The following is an 18,162-nucleotide window of genomic DNA, read 5'->3' on the forward strand; positions in this document are numbered from 1 at the left end:
ATAAATCTAAATCTAAATTGAATTTTTTTGTTGCATGGCAGATGAAATTAATTAGAGAATTATGATTAATAAATGTTTTATTTCAGAGTCGCATGGACATGTATGTAGCACACTCTCCTGCTGGAACATCTATACAAAATCTTCTTCACTGGAAACAGGTATTATTATTATTTTTTACCATAGATTGAATCCAGTTCTAACCATACATAGAAGAGATCTGTTAATCATTGTATATATGGGTTTCTTCTGACTAACTGTCAATGCAGTGGAGCAATGTGTGAATTTATTAAACTTGCACCAATGACAATTTATTAATTATGAATGTATTAAACAAACATCAGTGACAATTGCAAATAATAAATCACATGCATACATATAAACCTCATTATACTAGCAGTACAAGGCACAGATAGAACAAGTTAAGGAGTGGAGTGGAGTGGAGTGGAGTGGAGTGGAGTGGAATGGAATGGAAGGGACTGGACTGGACTGGACTGGACTGGACTGGAATAGAATAGAATAGAATAGAATAGAATAGAATAGGTAAAAGAAACCTACCAATAAAATATACACTGCTCAAAAGTGGCACAAGGAACCCTATCTGCTGGCATGCAAGCCATTGCCTTAGCTAGTTCCAACATGCATGTGTGTGCCAGCCAGCTGATTTTTTCGCTTGCACAGAGGCCCTGGGAGGATGTTTTTGGTTTCCAGAGAGCCTCTGGGGGGATGGGGGGCATTTTGGGCAAGCGGGCAACATGGGCTACAGCAGAGCGTCGGCTCCCCAATAAGCTACTCTCCTTCCTGGAGGATTTCTTCCTGCTGGTTGCTCCTGAGTAGGACTAATTGGGCGTTTCTGACATTGCTGCTGCAGCCGGCTGCCAGTGGCAGCAGTCAATCCCAGCCAGGAGCCACCAGCAGGAAGAAATCCTCCAGGAAGGAGAGCAGTTCATCGGGGAGACTCTGGCAAGCGGAGCAACGTCGTCTCCCCAATGAGCAATGTGGAAGTTCTGCAACAAGACAGACACAGACTTCAGAAGATAATCAGGATTGCAGAAAAAACAATTGCTACCAACCTGCTTTCCACTGAGGACCTGCACAAGTCAAAAAGAGGGCTGTGAAAATATTTACAGACATCTCCCATCCTGGACACAACCTGCTTCAACCCCTACCATCTAAATGACACTATAGAGCACTGCACATCAGAACAACTAAACACAAGAACAGTTTCCCCCCTGAATGCCATCACTTTCTTAAACAAAAAAATCCCCCAACACTGTCAACCAATTCACCAAGTCTGTATTACTATTACTATTAATTTTCTCATCGTTCCAATCACCCATCTCCTCCTACTTATGATTGCATGACAGTAACTTTCTTGCTTGTATTCTTATGATTTATATTGATTGTTTCCTAGCATGATTTGTTTGCTTATTTGTACCCTAGATCAGCGTTTCCCAACCGGTGTGCCGCGGCACACTAGTGTGCCGCGAGACACCGCCAGGTGTGCCGCCTGGGCGGGGCGCTGCGGTGCCTCTGACCTCTCCGCTCCTGCCCGATGCCGCGGTTTCTGGCGCTCTCCTGCTGGGCCCCAAAGAAGGAAGGCAGGAAGGAGAGCTCCATTCTTCGCGCCTTTTTCTCGCCTTCCTTCTTTGGGGCCCAGCAGGAGAGCGCCAGAAACTGCAGCATCGAGCAGGAACCGGGAGGTCGGAGGCACCGGCACGGCAGCGCCCGCCCAGCTGAAGCTTCCCTGTCGTCATCGGCAAGTGTCCTTTGGGGCCCGGCGGGAGGGCACTGGCAGTGGGAGTGGGGGGGGGGGCGCGGCTGCAGCGGCGCAGGCAGTCGCGGGGAGATGGCGGGGGGAGCGGGGGGCGGCTAAAGCGGCCCCGGGCACCGTTCCCTGTAGGCTTTTCCAGGGGCGCGCAGGGAGCCGCGGCCACCCGCCCACCTACTGGATTTCCCTCCGCGTGGCTGGGGAGCTGGATTCGCCGCCCCTGCCAGCCCGATCTCCCTCCAGTGGCTGGTGACGTAGATCTACCGCCCTCGCCAGCCTGATCTCCCTCCGTGGGGGGGTGGGGGGCGACGAACCGACGACCGGGGGCTGTCCGTCCGTGTTGGGTGGTGCAGGGCAGGCACAGGCAGCCCCAGGGGAGAACAAAGGAGGGAGAGAAAGGAAAGAGAGAGTAAGGGAGGGAGAGAAAATTGAATGAAGGAGGGAGAGAAAGAAAGAGTAAGAAGTAGAAAGGATAGAGATAAAGGAAGAGAAAGAGGGGGAGAAAGGAAAGAGGGAGGAAGGTGGGAGAGAAAATTGAATGAAGGAGGGAGAGAAAGAAAGAGTAAGAAGTAGAAAGGATAGAGAAAAAGGAAGAGAAAGGGAAGGAGAGAAAGGAAAGAGGGAGGAAGGGGGGGAGAGAAAATTGAATGAAGGAGGGAGAGAAAGAAAGAGTAAGAAGCAGAAAGGATAGAGAAAAAGGAAGAGAAAGGGAGGGGGAGAAAGGAAAGAGGGAGGAAGGGGGGAGAGAAAATTGAATGAAGGAGGGAGAGAAAGAAAGAGTAAGAAGTAGAAAGGATAGAGAAAAAGGAAGAGAGGGAGAGAAAGGAAAGAGAGAGAAAGGGAGGGAGAGAAAATTGAATGAAGGAGGGAGAGAAAGAAAGAGTAAGAAGTAGAAAGGATAGAGAAAAAGGAAGAAAAAGGGAGGGAGATAAAGGAAAGAGAGAGAAAGGGAGGGAGAGAAAATTGAATGAAGGAGGGAGAGAAAGAAAGAGTAAGAAGTAGAAAGGATAGAGAAAAAGGAAGAGAAAGGGAGGGGGGAAAGGGAAAGAGGGAGGAAGGGGGAGAGAAAGAAGATATGAAGGAGGGAGAAAAAGAAAGAGAGATAGGAAGGAAAGAGGGAGAGAAAGGAATGAGAGAGAAAGGGAGGGAGAGAAAGGGAATGAAAGAGGGAGAAGGGGTGAGAGATAGAAAGGATAGACAGAAAGGGAGAGAAAGGAAAGAGAGAAAGGGAGGGAGAGGAAGGAAAGAGATGAGAGAGGAAGGAGGAGACAGAAAGAGAGGAAGGAAGGAAGAGAGAAAGAAAGAAGGATGGAGAGAGAAAAGAAGGAAGAGAGAGAAAGAGGGAGGGAGAGAGAAATAGAGCGAAAGGGAGGAAGAGAGATTTTTTTTGTCCAAACTTTTTTTAGCGCCCCCCCCTCCATGTTCCCCAGGATTTTGAAAATATGAAAAATGTGCCGCGGCTCCAAAAAGGTTGGGAAACACTGCCCTAGATTGTACCTTACGATTCTTAATGAATGAATCTTGTCTTTTTAGGCACACTGAGAGCAAATGTACCACAGATACACATGGTCACACTTGGTAAATAAAGAAGTCTAGTCTAATCTAGTCTAATCTAGTCTAGTCATCTATCAATTGATCGATCAATTGATCTATCAATCTATCTCATAATATTAGCATTATCCAAACATTTATCACCACAGTCAGAAGTATGCCACTAACCCAGCACTTCAGTCTTGGGCACCAAACTACAGCGGGTGGACAAAACAATGGAAACACTTGACTTTTTGGCATCACAATGTTTGAACATATTCAAATGAATCAAGACTTGATATATTTTAATGGGTTTTTTGTTTTGTTTTTTTAATTCTGTTATTTGGTATGTTTTTATAAACTACATTTTTTTCCCACAGAAATTTAATAATTGGTTATACCTTCTAGAAATGGCAGACCTCTCAGACTTTCAAAGAAGCTAAATTGTTGGTGCTTGAATGGCAGGCACTATTGTAACAGAAAGTGCCCGAATGTTTGGTGTTTCAAGAGGTAATGTCTCAAAAGTAATGACTGCTTTTGAAAGAGAAGGGAAAATGTCCTCTGCCAAGCACACGTCTGATCAAAAGTCGAAGTTGTCTGAGAGAGACCGTCAGACTCTAAAGCAAATTGTTAGAGCGTATCACAAGACCACAGCTCCTAAAATCACTGCAGAGCTCAATAGACACGTACAGAACCCAGTTTCCCCAGAACTGTTTGAAGGGAGCTTCACAAATCTGGATTCCATGGAAGAGCTGCAATTAGAAAACCTCTGCTCTCAAAGACAAATGTTTCAAAGTGTTTAGAGTGGTGTAGAAACCACCAGAAATGATCCCTCAAGCAGTGACAAAATGTGATTTTCTCTGACGAATCATTGTTTACCATTTTTCTGACTTCCAGCCGTGTTTACGTTTGGAGACAGCCAAAAGAATCATTTCATCCAGACTGCCTTCTCCAAACTGTCAAACATGGCGGGGGTTCAGTGATTATCTGGGATGCTATTTTTTTGGAAATCTGCCAGGCCAATGATTTCCCTTCATGGAAGAATTAACAGCCATCACTATTTAGGACTTTTGGCCGACCAAATTCACCCTATGGTTCAAGAATTGTTTCCAGAGGGGGATGCCATCTTTCAAGATGATAATGCACCAATCCATAGAGCAAGAATTGCTAAAGAATGGCACGAGGAATATTCTAATGAAGTTCAGCATCTCATCTGGCCACCACAATCACCAGACCTTATTGAGCATTTATGGTCGATTTTAGAGATTCAAGTAAGAAGTCGATTTCCACCACCATTGTCTCTAAAAGAACTGGAGGGTGCTTTGAAGAATAGGCTAAAATTCCTTCGGAAACAATTCACAATTTGTATGAATCAATACCTCGGAGAATTGAGGCTGTATTTGCCGCAAAAGGTGGACCAACACCATATTAAAAGATATTTTGATGATTTTTCAAGGTGTATCTGTTTTTTTTGTAGACCCCCCCTGTAAGTTTTCAAGGTCTTGCAGAAAACCAACATGGATAGGCCCATCCATTAGGTATCCAGAGCAGGCCCTTCTGCTGGATGGGACAGATAGAGACCTCTGAATAGAGATGGTCCCATATGTAACTCAGTCCCAAGCCATGAAGATTTGTGACAACCAGCACTTTGAATTGCTTCTGGATGCCAATGTAGCTTGTGTAGTAGTGGTATCATATAAACCAAATGACTGGTAATACTTTTAGTCAGTTCTGTAATTCCATACTATTCATTATACTGTAGATCTATAATGAAAAGGAGTTTCAAGCATATGACTATGGCACCAAGGAAGATAATATGGAGAAGTATAATCAGGTATGAGAATAAATCAGTTTTCCTGTGAAATATGCTGTTTCTCATTTGCAGTTTCTAGCTGGGTAGAATTTCATTTTATACCTTGTTTCAAATTTGCAGGCTGTCTGGGAGGTTTATAACTTAGAAGTCTATTTGCACATTGTCCCCAACAATGTAGGTCTTTTATGGCAAACCTATGGCATACGGAGCCCTATCTGCTGGCACGCAAGCCATTGCCTTAGCTCAGTTCCAATGTGCATGTGTGTGCCAGCCAGCTGATTTTTTTGGCTTCCAGAGAGCCTCCAGGAGGATGGTGGAGGGCATTTTTACCCACCCCTGGCTCCAGGGAAGCCTTTGGAGTCTGGGGAAGGCAAAACACGAACCTACCGGGCCCACCAGAAGTTGGGAAACAGACAGTGATGGGCTCCTATGGGTACAGTCAGGTACGCAGTACTGGTAGCAAAATTTTGGTCAGGTACAAAGTACCAGTAGCAAAAGTTTGATTTTTTTTTTCTTTGTTTCCCTCCTGGGCTCTGGGTATGTTTTTCCTATCATAGTAAATGAGGTTGAATGTGTATAATTTTAGAAGAGCTGTGTGTGCGTGTGTGTACATACACTTTATATAGTAGATAATCAGGAGTGGGCTACTGCCCAGACAGGAGGGGGGATGCGAAAATGGAGCTCTACCCTCAATTATTTATTTATTTGTTTATTTGTTTGTTTGTTTGTTTGTTTGTTTGTTTGTTTGTTTGTTTGTTTGTTTATCTATCTATCTATCTATCTATCTATTTATTTATTTATTTATTATTTAGATTTGTACGCCGCCCCTCTCCGCAGACTCGGGGCGGCTCACAGCATAATAGTAAAAATTTTGGTAGCCCATCACTAGAAACAGGCCATTCCAGAGGGCCTCCCAGGGGCAAGGGAAGCTGCTTTTGCCTTCCACAGGCATTGAATTATGGCTGTGGGCACTTACGCATGCGCATGCGTGATAGCATGTGTGCAAGCTCTTTCAGCAACTGAGGGAAAAAAGGTTCGCCATCACTGATCTAGGTCTTGGCCCTTCTGAGGCTCTGAGCTGATCAGCTATGTATTGAAGGCAAAAATCAGAGTTAAAAAACACTTGTAATGTATGCACACACACACAGAAAGAAAGTTTCATCAAAGGTTTTGTGTTGCACTGAGTTCCAGGAAGTCCTATTAGTGTGCTTGCTTACCAATTTTTTTAAAGTGGTAATTTACAATGTTTTATATGTTGTATCTCTTCCTGTCAGTTTTTGACTAATTATTCAGGTTTGTTGCTTTTCTTCCCAGGCAACACCTCCCGTATACAAGATAGAAGATATAAAAATACCCTTTGCACTCTGGTCTGGTGGAAATGACTTATTTGTGAACATAAAAGACATCCAGGCATTAATAGCACGGCTTAGAAACGTCATATATCACCAACATGTTCCTGAATGGCAACATCTAGATTACATTTGGGGACTTGATGCAACTGAGGTTATGTACATGCCTATCATTGAGATCATGAAACAATATCAGCGATTCCTCAGCAGGGATGTTCAGAGAAAGCATGTCGTATGATGACAATTTAAAAGCATATATTGAAATCTTAATGCAGCTGAACGGATGGATTAATTGAATAAATATTTGCAATCTGACTTCACACTATTTGTTTGTTTGTTTGTTTGTTTGTTTGTTCGTTCGTTCGTTCGTTCGTTCATTCATTCATTCATTCATTTATTTATTTATTCATTCATTCATTCATTCATTCATTCATCAAATTTGTATGCCCCCCCCCGTAGACTCGGGCCGGCTAACAACAGTAATAAAACAATATGAACAAATCTACTATTTAAGTTAATTTAAAAAGAAATCCCAATTTAAGAAACCAATCATACATACAGACATACCATGCATAACTTTTTTATAAGCCTAGGGGGAAGGGAATACTGTATCTCAATTCTCCCATGCCTGATGACAGAGGTGGGTTTTATGGAGCTTACGAAAGACAAGGAGGGTGGGGGCAACTCTAATCTCTGGGGGGAGTTGGTTCCAGAGGGCCGGGGCCGCCAGAGAGAAGACTATTCTCCTGGGTCCCGCCAGACGACATTGTTTAGTCGACGGGACCTGGAGAAGGCCAACTCTGTGGGACCTAACTGGTCGCTGAGATTCGTGTGGCAGAAGGCGGTCCCGGAGGTATTCTGGTCCGATGCCATGAAGGGCTTTATAGGTCATAACCAACACTGGAAACCGATCGGCAACCAATGTAGACTCTGAGTGTTGGTGTGACATGGGCATATTTAGGAAAGCCCATGATAGCTCTCGCAGCTGCATTTTGTACGATCTGGAGTTTCCAAAAACTTTTCAAAGGTAGCCCCATGTAGAAAGCATTACAGAAGTCGAGTCTCGAGGTGATGAGGGCATGAGGGACTGTGAGCAGTGACTCCCGGTCCAAATAGGACCACAACTGGTGCACCAGTCAGACCTGGGCAAACACCCCCCTCGCCACAGCTGAAAGATATTTCTCTAATGTGAGCTTTGGATCGAGGAGGATGCCCAAGTTGCAGACCCTCTATGAGGGGGTCAGTGATTTCCCCCCCCAGGGTAATGGACGGACAGATGGAATTGTCCTTGGGAGGCAAAACCCACAGCCACTCCGTCTTATCAGGGTTGAGTTTGAGTCTGTTGACACCCATCCAGACCCCAGCAGCCTCAAGACACTGGCACATCACTTCCACTGCTTCACTGACTGGACAAGGGGTGGAGATGTAAAGCTGGGTATCATTTGCATACTGATGATACCTCACCCCATGTCCTTGGATGATCTCACCCAGCAGTTTCATGTCGATATTAAATAGTAGGGGGGAGAGGACTGACCCCTGAGGTACCCCACAAGGGCACAACCTAGAGGTCAACCTCTGACCCCCCCACTAACACTGACTGCGACCAACCGGAGAGGTAGGAGGAGAACCACTGAAGAACAGTGCCTTCCACTCCCAACCTCTCCAGCCAGCGCAGAAGGATACCATGGTCAATGATATCGAAAGCCGCTGAGAGGTCAAGAAGCACCAGGACAGAGGATAAACCCCTGTCCCAGGCCTGCCAGAGATCATCCATCAATGCAACCAAAGCAGTTTCCGTGCTGTAGCCGGGCCTGAATCCTGACTGCTGAGGGCCTAGATAAACAGCTTCTTCCAAGGACCGCTGGAGTTGGAGCGCCACCACCTTCTCATCAACCCTCCCCATAAAGGGAAGGTTGGAGACTGGATGATAGTTATTGAGAATGGGTGGATCCAGGGAAGGCTTCTTGATGAGAGGGAGCACAAGTGCCTCCTTGTAGGGAGTCGGGAAGGACCCCCTTCCCAAAGAAGCATTGACAATCTCCGTGTTACCTCCTTGCTGGCCAAAACCAGCCAGGAGGGACACAGATCCAGTAAATAGGTGGCGGAACTCACAGCTCCAATTGCTTTGTCCACTTCATCAGGTGTCACCAGATCAAACTCTTCCCAGATAGGTGGACAAGTATGGGCCCCAGTCACCTCAACTGACTCGTCAGTCGACTCTGTTCTCCAATCGGAGTCGAGGTCCGCCCAGATCCGAGCAATTTTTTCAGTGAAAATTGTGTTAAAGTCCTCGGCACTACTCTGCAAGGGCTCCCCAACTCCCCCCTGGTTTTCCTGTGTAATGTAAAGCCTTCAGAGTCTTTGTGGAGGGGCGGCATACAACTCTAATAAAGTATAAACTATGAAGATGCCATGGGTGATGACAAGGTGCCAGATCACTACTAGTGGACCAAAAACCCTCAGTGTTCAGTTTGCTGTAACTACTGCCCACAGTGGCCAGTGACCCAGCGTGCCACAGAGCGCACACCCTCCAATCACACAGGATTGCTGTGCAAAATCTGGTGGGTGGCTGCTGTTGCGTCCTCCTGCTACTCTGCGTTCCCCTGTTCACCCTCTTGCAAATGTAATTTTGGGTCAACAACAGGACCACCTTCTTTCTCTGCCTTTCCTTTTCCTATACAAGACACAGCCACTAGTGCTCTCTCTAAATATAATTTGGGGTCAACTGCAGGACCACCTTCTTTCTCTGCCTTTTCTTTTCCTGTGTAATCTAAAGCCACTAGCGCTCTCTCTAAATATAATTTTGGGTCAACCGCAGGACCACCTTCTTTCTCTGCCTTTCCTTTTTCCTGTGTAATGTAAAGCCTTTGGAGTCTTCATGGAGGGGCAGCATAAAACTCTAATAAAGTATAAACTATGAAGATGCCATGGGTGATGACGAGGTGCCAGATCACTACTAGTGGACCGAAAACCCTCAGTGTCCAGTCTGCTGTTACTACTGCCCACAGTGGCCAGTGACCCAGCGCGCCATAGAGCGCTTGCCCTCCAATCACACAGGATTGCTGTGCAAAATCTGGGGGTGGCTGCTGTTGCATCCTCCTGCTACTCTGCGTCCCCCTGTTCACTCTCTTGCAAATGTAATTTTGGGTCAACCGCAGGACCACCTTCTTTCTCTGCCTTTCCTTTTCCTATACAAGGCAAAGCCACTAGCGCTCTCGCTAAATGTAATTTTGGGTCAACCACAGGGACCCCTTCTTTCTCTGCCTTTCCTTATCTATGCAAGACAAAGCCACTAGCGCTGACTCTCAATTTAATTTGTGGGCAACTGCAGGACCCCTTCTTTCTCTGCCTTTCCTTTTCCTATGCAAGACAAAGCCACTAGCGCTCTCTCTAAACGTAATTTTCGGTCAATCGCAGGGACACCTTCTTTCTCTGATTACTGTGAGAAAGGTGATGCCTGCAGCATATCAAATTGCTGGGTAAAATCTGGCGAGTGGCTGCTGTTGCCTCCTCCTGCTATTCTGCATCCCCATTCACCCTCCTGCAAATTTAATTTGTGTGGGCAAGCACAGGGCTGCGCTGCCTTCCGTGGCTCTATTTATTTAAAATTCGGAGTTTGGTTTGGGTTTGGTGTTCTGTGACATCACCCAAATTTTTTGCAAAGTTCGCCCAAATCCTCCAAACCTGAACTTTGTTGGGTTCGCCCATCACTAATTACAACCTGAAATGGGGCAATTTGTCGATGTTGGCTGCCATTATTCCTTATGGGATAAAATTGTTTGGTATTCATTGTTTTTGGTACTCATTGCACCTCCAGAAACAAATAAAAAATGAATACCCAGGCACCACTGTAAAAAGAACCCCCATAGAACCATTCAACATAGCCTATGGATAAGATTACAAAGTGTAACTATCTTTGGTAAAAATCTGCATTATTAAAATTCAACAGTTGGAAATCAAAAGGCCTTTAACTGTTTTTGACTGGTTGGAAAATTCATCCTAGGGTCCTTTTTCAGATTGTTTAATTTAAACTGGTGGTTCAATAGGTGAAACAGGTAATGTGGGAATGTGAGAGAAAGATATAGTATATAAATCTGTTCTGTCGAGCTCTCTGGTAGAATCTTCCCAAAAATGCACAGATACAATTTCAGACACACACACATTTGAAAATTCAAAACAATGTTCTTTATAATGAAAATTCACTTAAACCAAGTCCTCTTTTGAGATAGCAAAGAGCACTGGTCTCCAAACAAACTGGTAATTTGTACAAGTCCCTTATCAGTTCTGTGATACTTAGCTTGCAGCTGTGAGGTAATTCACAGTCCTTCTTTTTTCACAAAGTGAAATACACTTTGCCCTGGTTTAGTTTCAAAGCGGGGAAAAATCAGCACACAAAAGGTCCAAGTCAGTAAAGCAGTCATGAAACACAACGATCAGATAATCCTCCACAATGGCCAAACCCACAGGCTGCTCTTTATAGCAGGCTCACTAATTACCACAGCCCCACCTAACCACAGGTGGCCTCATTTTCTTTGATAATAATTTCTCAGTTGTTGTTGCCTATGCATCGCTCTCTGCATGCGTGGCTATATCATTAACTCTTGTTCTGAATCCAAGGAGGAGCTAGATAATTGATCTCCTTCTGAGCTGTCTGCCACACTCTCCTCCTCCCTGTCACTCATGTCTTCTTGGTCAGAGGAGCCTTCATCAGCAGATTCCACCGGGGGCAAAACAGGCCTGCAGCATGTGGATGTCTCCCCCACATCCAAAGTCCTTGGAGCAGGAGCTGGGCCAGAGCTAACCACAACAAAATCCAAGCCAGGAGGTTTCTCTGTTGGCTAACCTTGATACAGATCTTTGGTTACCTATTTGCTTAATCCACTGCTGAAGTGAGTTTAATTATTTTTTAGCACTCATTCAGATTGGAACTATATTCTAATTGGTGTTGACTTGATCCCATTCTCTTTAGAAGTAAAATTCTGCTCAATGGGCTGTTTCTGGCTAAGGCAACAGATAGCAGAAAATATTTCAGTGCAACTGGTGTTTTTTATCTTCAGGAAGCTTGCGTTCTAAAAGGTTAATCAATGACTAAATTGCTTCATATAGGATGAAGATTAGGAGTTTTGTTGTAATTGCTGATTTATGTCATGGAATGCTCAGCTTGAAAGAACTGGAAACTTCAGAAAGACTCGACACTAAGTATAATGTGGACCCTGAGTGTTTTATGAATATCATATGTTAAATTCATTTTGACTGTTATATGTTGATAGGTGAAACTAGATACATAAAGGAAATGTAAAGAAAAACTAGAAAATTATCTACAGGGTTCTATGCATGCTACTCTAAATTGCTAACCCTAACCCTAGCTTTTATTTTTTATTACTCTGTGAAATGAGTTGGGATGAGAGAATAACTGAGACTGATGTCACCCAACTGGCTTTCATCATGCTGTTGTCTCAAGTATATGTAATTAGTAGAGAAGAATTGCAAAAGAAGCTGGGCTGGGTAGAATGGGACCTGCTGTGGGGAGGAACTACAGTGTTCCTTCGATTTTCGCGGGTTCAAACTTTGCGAAAAGTCTATACCACGGTTTTTCAAAAATATTCATTAAAAAATACTTTGCGGTTTTCCCCTATACCATGTTTTTTCCCACCTGATGACGTCATATGTCATCGCCAAACTTTCGTCCACCTTTAATAAATATTTTTTTAAATAAACTTTAATAAATAAACATGGTGAGTAATAATCGAAATGGTTGCTACGGGAATGGAAAATTATAATTTATGGGTTTAAAGTGTTAAGGGAAGGCTTGTGATACTGTTCATAGCCAAAAATAGTGTATTTACTTCCGCATCTCTATTTTGCGGAAATTCGACTTTCGCGGGTGGTCTCGGAACACATCCCCCGTGAAAATTGAGGGAACACTGTAGCTGTCTTTTACTCTGTAAACATGAATTTAAGATACAGAGGAACATTAGCCACATCAATTCTTTTCATCCCTGCTTAGTTTGCTTTGCTCATTTATAGTAAGCCTAAAAAGGCTCCCAAATTTATGAAAATTGTGGGAAGCCCCCCCCCCTTCTAGAAGAATAAAAAAAATTATTCTTGGCATTAGAAGTACATATTTAAATATTAATAGTACAATATTTTATATACAACCAAGCAATGTATGCAATAATAGACAGTTTTTACGGGAAGTTTCCATACACAATATTTTTTACAGAAATCTCAGGAGTAAGATAGAGGTGGCATCTAAATATACTTTATTTTATCTGAGAAAAAAATTATCAATTCCATTACCACCTTAATTCAGTTCTAGACACCTAATGAGGAGCCCTACACATTAAATTGCTTGCCAGTCTTATCACAGGCCAACTACGTAATTTCTATTCCATATTTTAAATTTTTAGAGACATGGTTCTGACAGCCTTTGCACTAAGCATAGACATGTTAAACAATTCCATCTATACTGAAAGGAAAACTTGATAATTATCTGCAGGGTCAGTGCAAGACTCTGTGCTCTACAAAGAAGTCACATATTAAAGGCATTTGAGATCCTCAATTTTCCTAATGAAGAAAAAAAATCCCAGTGCTTATTTTTTTTACTGTGTCATTCAAAGTACTTAAAAAATTATCAATGGTCTTAATACTTTTCATTCCACTGACTTTGGGGATGGATCCTCCACAAACAAATCTGATCTTATTTATGCTTCACCTTTTGAAGATCTATAGTTTTGGCAACCTCCTTGTTGTAAAAATATTCTGAGAAGCAATTCCAGATGTTTCAATATGCAACGGAGAAAGGGAGGAATCTTTCAGGTTCAGTGGTTCCCAACCTGTGGTCTGTGGAACCCTGGGAGGCCACAGTGTCATCACAGGTATCCATGAAGACTTGAAGAAATGTGATGATTTAAATCTTGAGTTATGTCTTGGGGGTTCGTGGCCCGGCTCCATGGCCACAAATGGGTCCATAATGAAGAAAAGGGTGTGGAGAAATTTGAACAGTAAACAATATAGATGGTATAAAATGTTCTTTTGTAATGCCCCAAAAATCTAATTAAAAATGCAATCAGGGTTTAACACAGTCCTGGCATTAGAAATACTGTTTTTTAAATATTAATAGTTCAATATTTAAATACAACCAAGGAAAGTATGCAATAAAAGACACTTTTTCCATTGTGAAACTTCACTATACAAATTTTTTTACAGAAATCTGTGGGCTTAGAGATGATGTTTAAATGTACTTTATTTTTTTCTGAGAAAAAAGTAATCAATCCCAGCACCACCCTGATCCAGATACTGACACACATATTAAAGGCATTTGGAGTCTTTAATTCTAATGAAAAAAAAATCCTAGTGTTTATTTTTGTCTGCATCATTCAAAGTAGTTCAAAAGTTTTTCAATGTTCCTAAAATACCAGTTTTCCATTCCCCTGACTTTTCTGGGGGTGGATCCCCAACAAATAAATCTGATCTTGCTTATGCTTCACCTTTTGAAGGTTTATATTTCTGCAGTATTCGTTATCTTGTTTGCCCATTCAGAAAATATAAGTTCAGAGATGTTTTCTCTGTTATTATTATCATTATTATTTATTAGATTTGTATGCCACCCCTCTCCGAAGACTCGGTGCAGCTTACAACAGCAATAAAAACAATATAATAGTGGAACAAATCTAATATTAAGAAACATATAAAACCCTATCATTATTTAAAAAACCAAACAGCACATTCATACCAAACATAAAATAAAGTATAAAAAAGCCTGGGGGAAAGGTGTCTCAACTACAAACTACAAACCAAAAAAAGATCCCTCTGGCGTAGAAACAAAAAAAGCCCAGTAACCAACTTTAAAGTCCGCTACAAAAGCATATGCCAATAAATAAAAGCAGAATGCCTCAACTGTCACAGCAAACAAGAGGAAAGCCTCCTTCGCACCAAGTCTAACCGAGTTTTCTATAACTTCGTCAACAACAAACTCAATGACCTATTCCACCACTCGTAGGACCCAATAACAAAGAATACCATGATGACCCATCCAAAGCCAACCTCTTCAGCTCTTTTTTTGGCTCTGTTTTTATTAACAGCAATGGCTCTTCCCCCATCTTCGCAAATCGCACCTCAAACCCACTAAAAAACCTAACCCAAATCGTCTTCACTGTAGACCACGTAGAAACAGCAATCCGTGACTTCAAACCTTCCCTATCTGCCTGACCAGATGGTCTCTGTGCATACTTCCTAAGGAAACTTTCTTCTGCTCTTGCTGAACCCCTAAGCATTATCTTCCAAAAATCCTTCAGGACCAGCACACTCCCCAAGCTGTGGTCAAAAGCAGTAGTCATCCCCATTTTCAAAAAAGAGACCCTTCACTAGTGGACAACTACAGACCAATATCTTTCTATTGCGTCCCTTGTAAAATCATGGAATCAATTATAAATCGATCAATCACCCTCTACTTAGAATCTAATAACCTACTCTCAAACAAACAATTTGGATTCAGAAAGAAATTATCCTGCAACCTACAACTACTTCACTGCAAAAACATTTGGACTACCCACCTCGACCAAGGAAAATCCATTGATGCAATTTATATAGACTTTTGCAAAGCCTTTGACTCAGTGGTCCACGACAAACTACTCCTAAAACTCAAATCCTATGGCATCTCAGGACTCCTCCACAACTGGATTACCACATTCCTGTCAAACAGGCAACAAATTGTCAAAATTGGTAGCGCCATCTCCACCCCCGCCCCTGTCATAAGTGGCATTCCCCAGGGAAGCGTACTAGGTCCTACTCTCTTCATTCTCTACATTAATGACATCTGTGACCATATCGAAAGCAACTGTGTTCTTTTTGCTGACGATGTGAAACTTTTCAACACCACTGATAACACACTCACTCCAAAAAGACCTGGACTTTGTCTCAGACTGGTCTAACACCTGGCAACTTCAAATATCAACCAACAAATGCTCTACCCTCCACATTGGCAAAAAGAATCCAAACCGCACATATGAACTGAATAAACAATCATTCACTGCTAACCCACACTCAGTAAAAGACCTTGGAATACTAATATCGAATGACCTAAATGCTAAAGCCCACTGCAACTATATAGCCAAAAAAGCTTCTAGAGTTGTTAACCTGATCCTATGCAGCTTCTGCTCAGGCAATCTCACACTACTCACAAGAGCCTACAAAATTTTTGCCAGACCCATCCTAGACTACTGCTCATCTGTCTGGAACCCATACCACATCTCAGACATCAACACCCTTGAAAATGTCCAAAGATATTTCACCAGAAGAGCCCTTCACTACTCTACTTGAAACAGAATATCCTACGAAAATAGACTAACAATCCTGGGCCTAGAAAGCCTAGAACTACGGCGACTAAAACACGATCTGAATATTGCCCACAAGATCATATGCTGCAACATCCTACCGGTCAATGACTACTTCAGCTTCAACCGCAACAACACAAGAGCACGCAACAGATTCAAACTTAATACGAACCGCTCAAAACGTGACTGTAAAAAATATGATTTCAATAATCGAGTTATTGAAGCGTGGAACTCATTACCAGACTCAATTGTGTCAACCCCTAACCCCCAACATTTCTCCCTTAGACTCTCCACGATTGACCTCTCCAGGTTCCTAAGAGGCCAGTGTCTTTTTTTCTTCCTATGTATTTGTGCATTGGATAAATAAATAAATGAATGAATGAATGAATGAATGAATGAATGAACGAACGAAGGAAGGAAGGAAGGAAGGAAGGAAGGAAGGAAGGAAGGAAGGAACGAACAAACAAACAAACAAACAAACAAACAAACAAACAAACAAAGAAACTCCCCCATGCCTGGCAGTATAAGTGAGTTATCCTTTCCCCCCATATTTACAGAGTGAAATTATCCATTTTCATAACTATCCAAGTGAGGAATATCATGTTGAAACAGAAGATGGATATATACTTACTATTAACAGAATACCACATGGAAAGTATAATGGCACAAATGAAGGTAAGACATGGACAAATCAAATGGCATCCAATTGCAGTCTGGTTTAAGAAATGACAGACAGGCTACTTTTGTGCTCTATACCTGTGGAAGCACCTATTTCTCTTCAGATCTGAAATACTGCACTCTTCTATTTTTGATGAACCTATATTACATCATTCAAGATTTTTTTAGAACATGGCTGAGAATACTTTTCAATAATTGAGGTGGAATGATCTATCTGTTCAAAGTGAAATGTGATAATTTCAGAATGAACACGAACATTTGTATTTATAACAGGAAAAGGCCACGTATTCAGGAAAGTAGTCTCACAAGAAGACATCTGTAGAATTATCTGTTAAAAATGTTTTAGGATCCAATGGAAATTTCTCGTAAAATATTTCAAAATAAATAATGAGGATTTATTTTTACAACTTTCAAAGGTGAATCCCCTTCAATTATTGGGAAAATATATTAACGACTAAATCTGCTTATAGAATTCTCTATTGGCCAAGCGCGTTTGGACACACAAGGAATTTGTCCTTGGTGCAAAAGATATCAGTGTAATATTTATTTATTACTTAGATTTGTATGCCGCCCCTCTCATCATGAATCATAAATTACAAGACTTATTGATAGTCATAGGATACTATATAAGCAATCAAAAATATTACTAGGAAAATAAATAAAACAATATAAATCATAAAGATACAAGCAACAAGGTTATAGTCATAAGTAAAAAAGGAAATCAGCAATAGGAAGGATTAGAAGAATAATAGTAATACAGTCTTAGTAAATAGTTTGACAATGTTGTGGGAATTAGTTATTTAGCAGAGTGATGGCATGCAGGGAAAACTGTTTTTTTTAATAGTCCAATGCATAATTTAAATAGGTTGAGTTTTGAAAGATTAATATATCCTCAGTTTGCAGGTAAATTGAAAGCATTGAAGGCACTAAGTATAATTTTTGAAAAATCCTTCAGAACCAGTACACTCCCTAAGCTATGGTCGAAAGCAATGGTCATCCCCATCTTCAAAAAAGGAGACCCCTCTCTTCACTATGTTGCATCACATGCAAAGTCATGGAATCAATTATAAACAAATCAATTACTCTCCATCTAGAAACTAATAATTTGCTCTCTAACAAACAATTTGGTTTCAGAAAAAAACTATCCTGCAACCTGCAGCTCCTCCACTGCAAAAATATATAGACAACTCATCTAGATCAAGGGATCTTCTGTCCCCTGTCCTATTGCTCTCCTATATCTCCTATACCTTTCTTCTATTCCTATATCTCTTCTTCTATTCTTTCATTGATATATTCTATTACCTACCTATACCTTCTTTTCTATTATTTCTTAGATATATTTTACTATGAGTATCTCCTCTATAACCTTCATCAAGTATTTTACTATGTGTATATAGCTATATACCCACTAACCTCTGGGCTGGCACAGGAGTTCATGGCCACCATGACAGCCATGGACCTGACTCAAGTAGTTTTGGGTCCGACTCACGAGGGAGGGCACGCACCTGACATGGTATTCCTTTCCGAGCAATTGAATAATGGTCTGAGACTAAGGGGCTTAGAAGCATTGCCTTTGTCATGGTCAGACCATTTTCTACTATGGCTTGACTTCCTGGCTCCAATCCTTCCCCGCAGGGAGGTGGAACCAATTGAGATGTTCCGCCCCAGACGCCTGATGGACCCAGAGGG

At 42.1% G+C, this 18,162-nt stretch overlaps 1 protein-coding gene and 1 pseudogene across 1 annotated transcript in view; both read left to right on the plus strand.

Annotated features, from left to right (window-relative positions):
• The window catches only part of LOC139168579 (lysosomal acid lipase/cholesteryl ester hydrolase-like), a 36,659-nt gene extending 29,961 nt beyond the window's left edge, over positions 1-6,698 (plus strand). Inside the window, exons 7-9 of the mRNA XM_070754204.1 lie at positions 87-158; positions 5,061-5,132; positions 6,426-6,698. Of these exons, the coding sequence (XP_070610305.1) occupies positions 87-158; positions 5,061-5,132; positions 6,426-6,698 (417 nt within the window). The remainder of the gene's footprint in view (positions 1-86; positions 159-5,060; positions 5,133-6,425) is intronic.
• A 4,869-nt stretch (positions 6,699-11,567) lies between these two features.
• Positions 11,568-18,162, plus strand: part of LOC139168580 (lysosomal acid lipase/cholesteryl ester hydrolase-like) — a 35,680-nt pseudogene continuing 29,085 nt past the window's right edge.

Source organism: Erythrolamprus reginae, chromosome 5, assembly GCF_031021105.1.
Source record: "Erythrolamprus reginae isolate rEryReg1 chromosome 5, rEryReg1.hap1, whole genome shotgun sequence".
NCBI classification, from domain to species: Eukaryota; Metazoa; Chordata; class Lepidosauria; order Squamata; family Dipsadidae; genus Erythrolamprus; species Erythrolamprus reginae.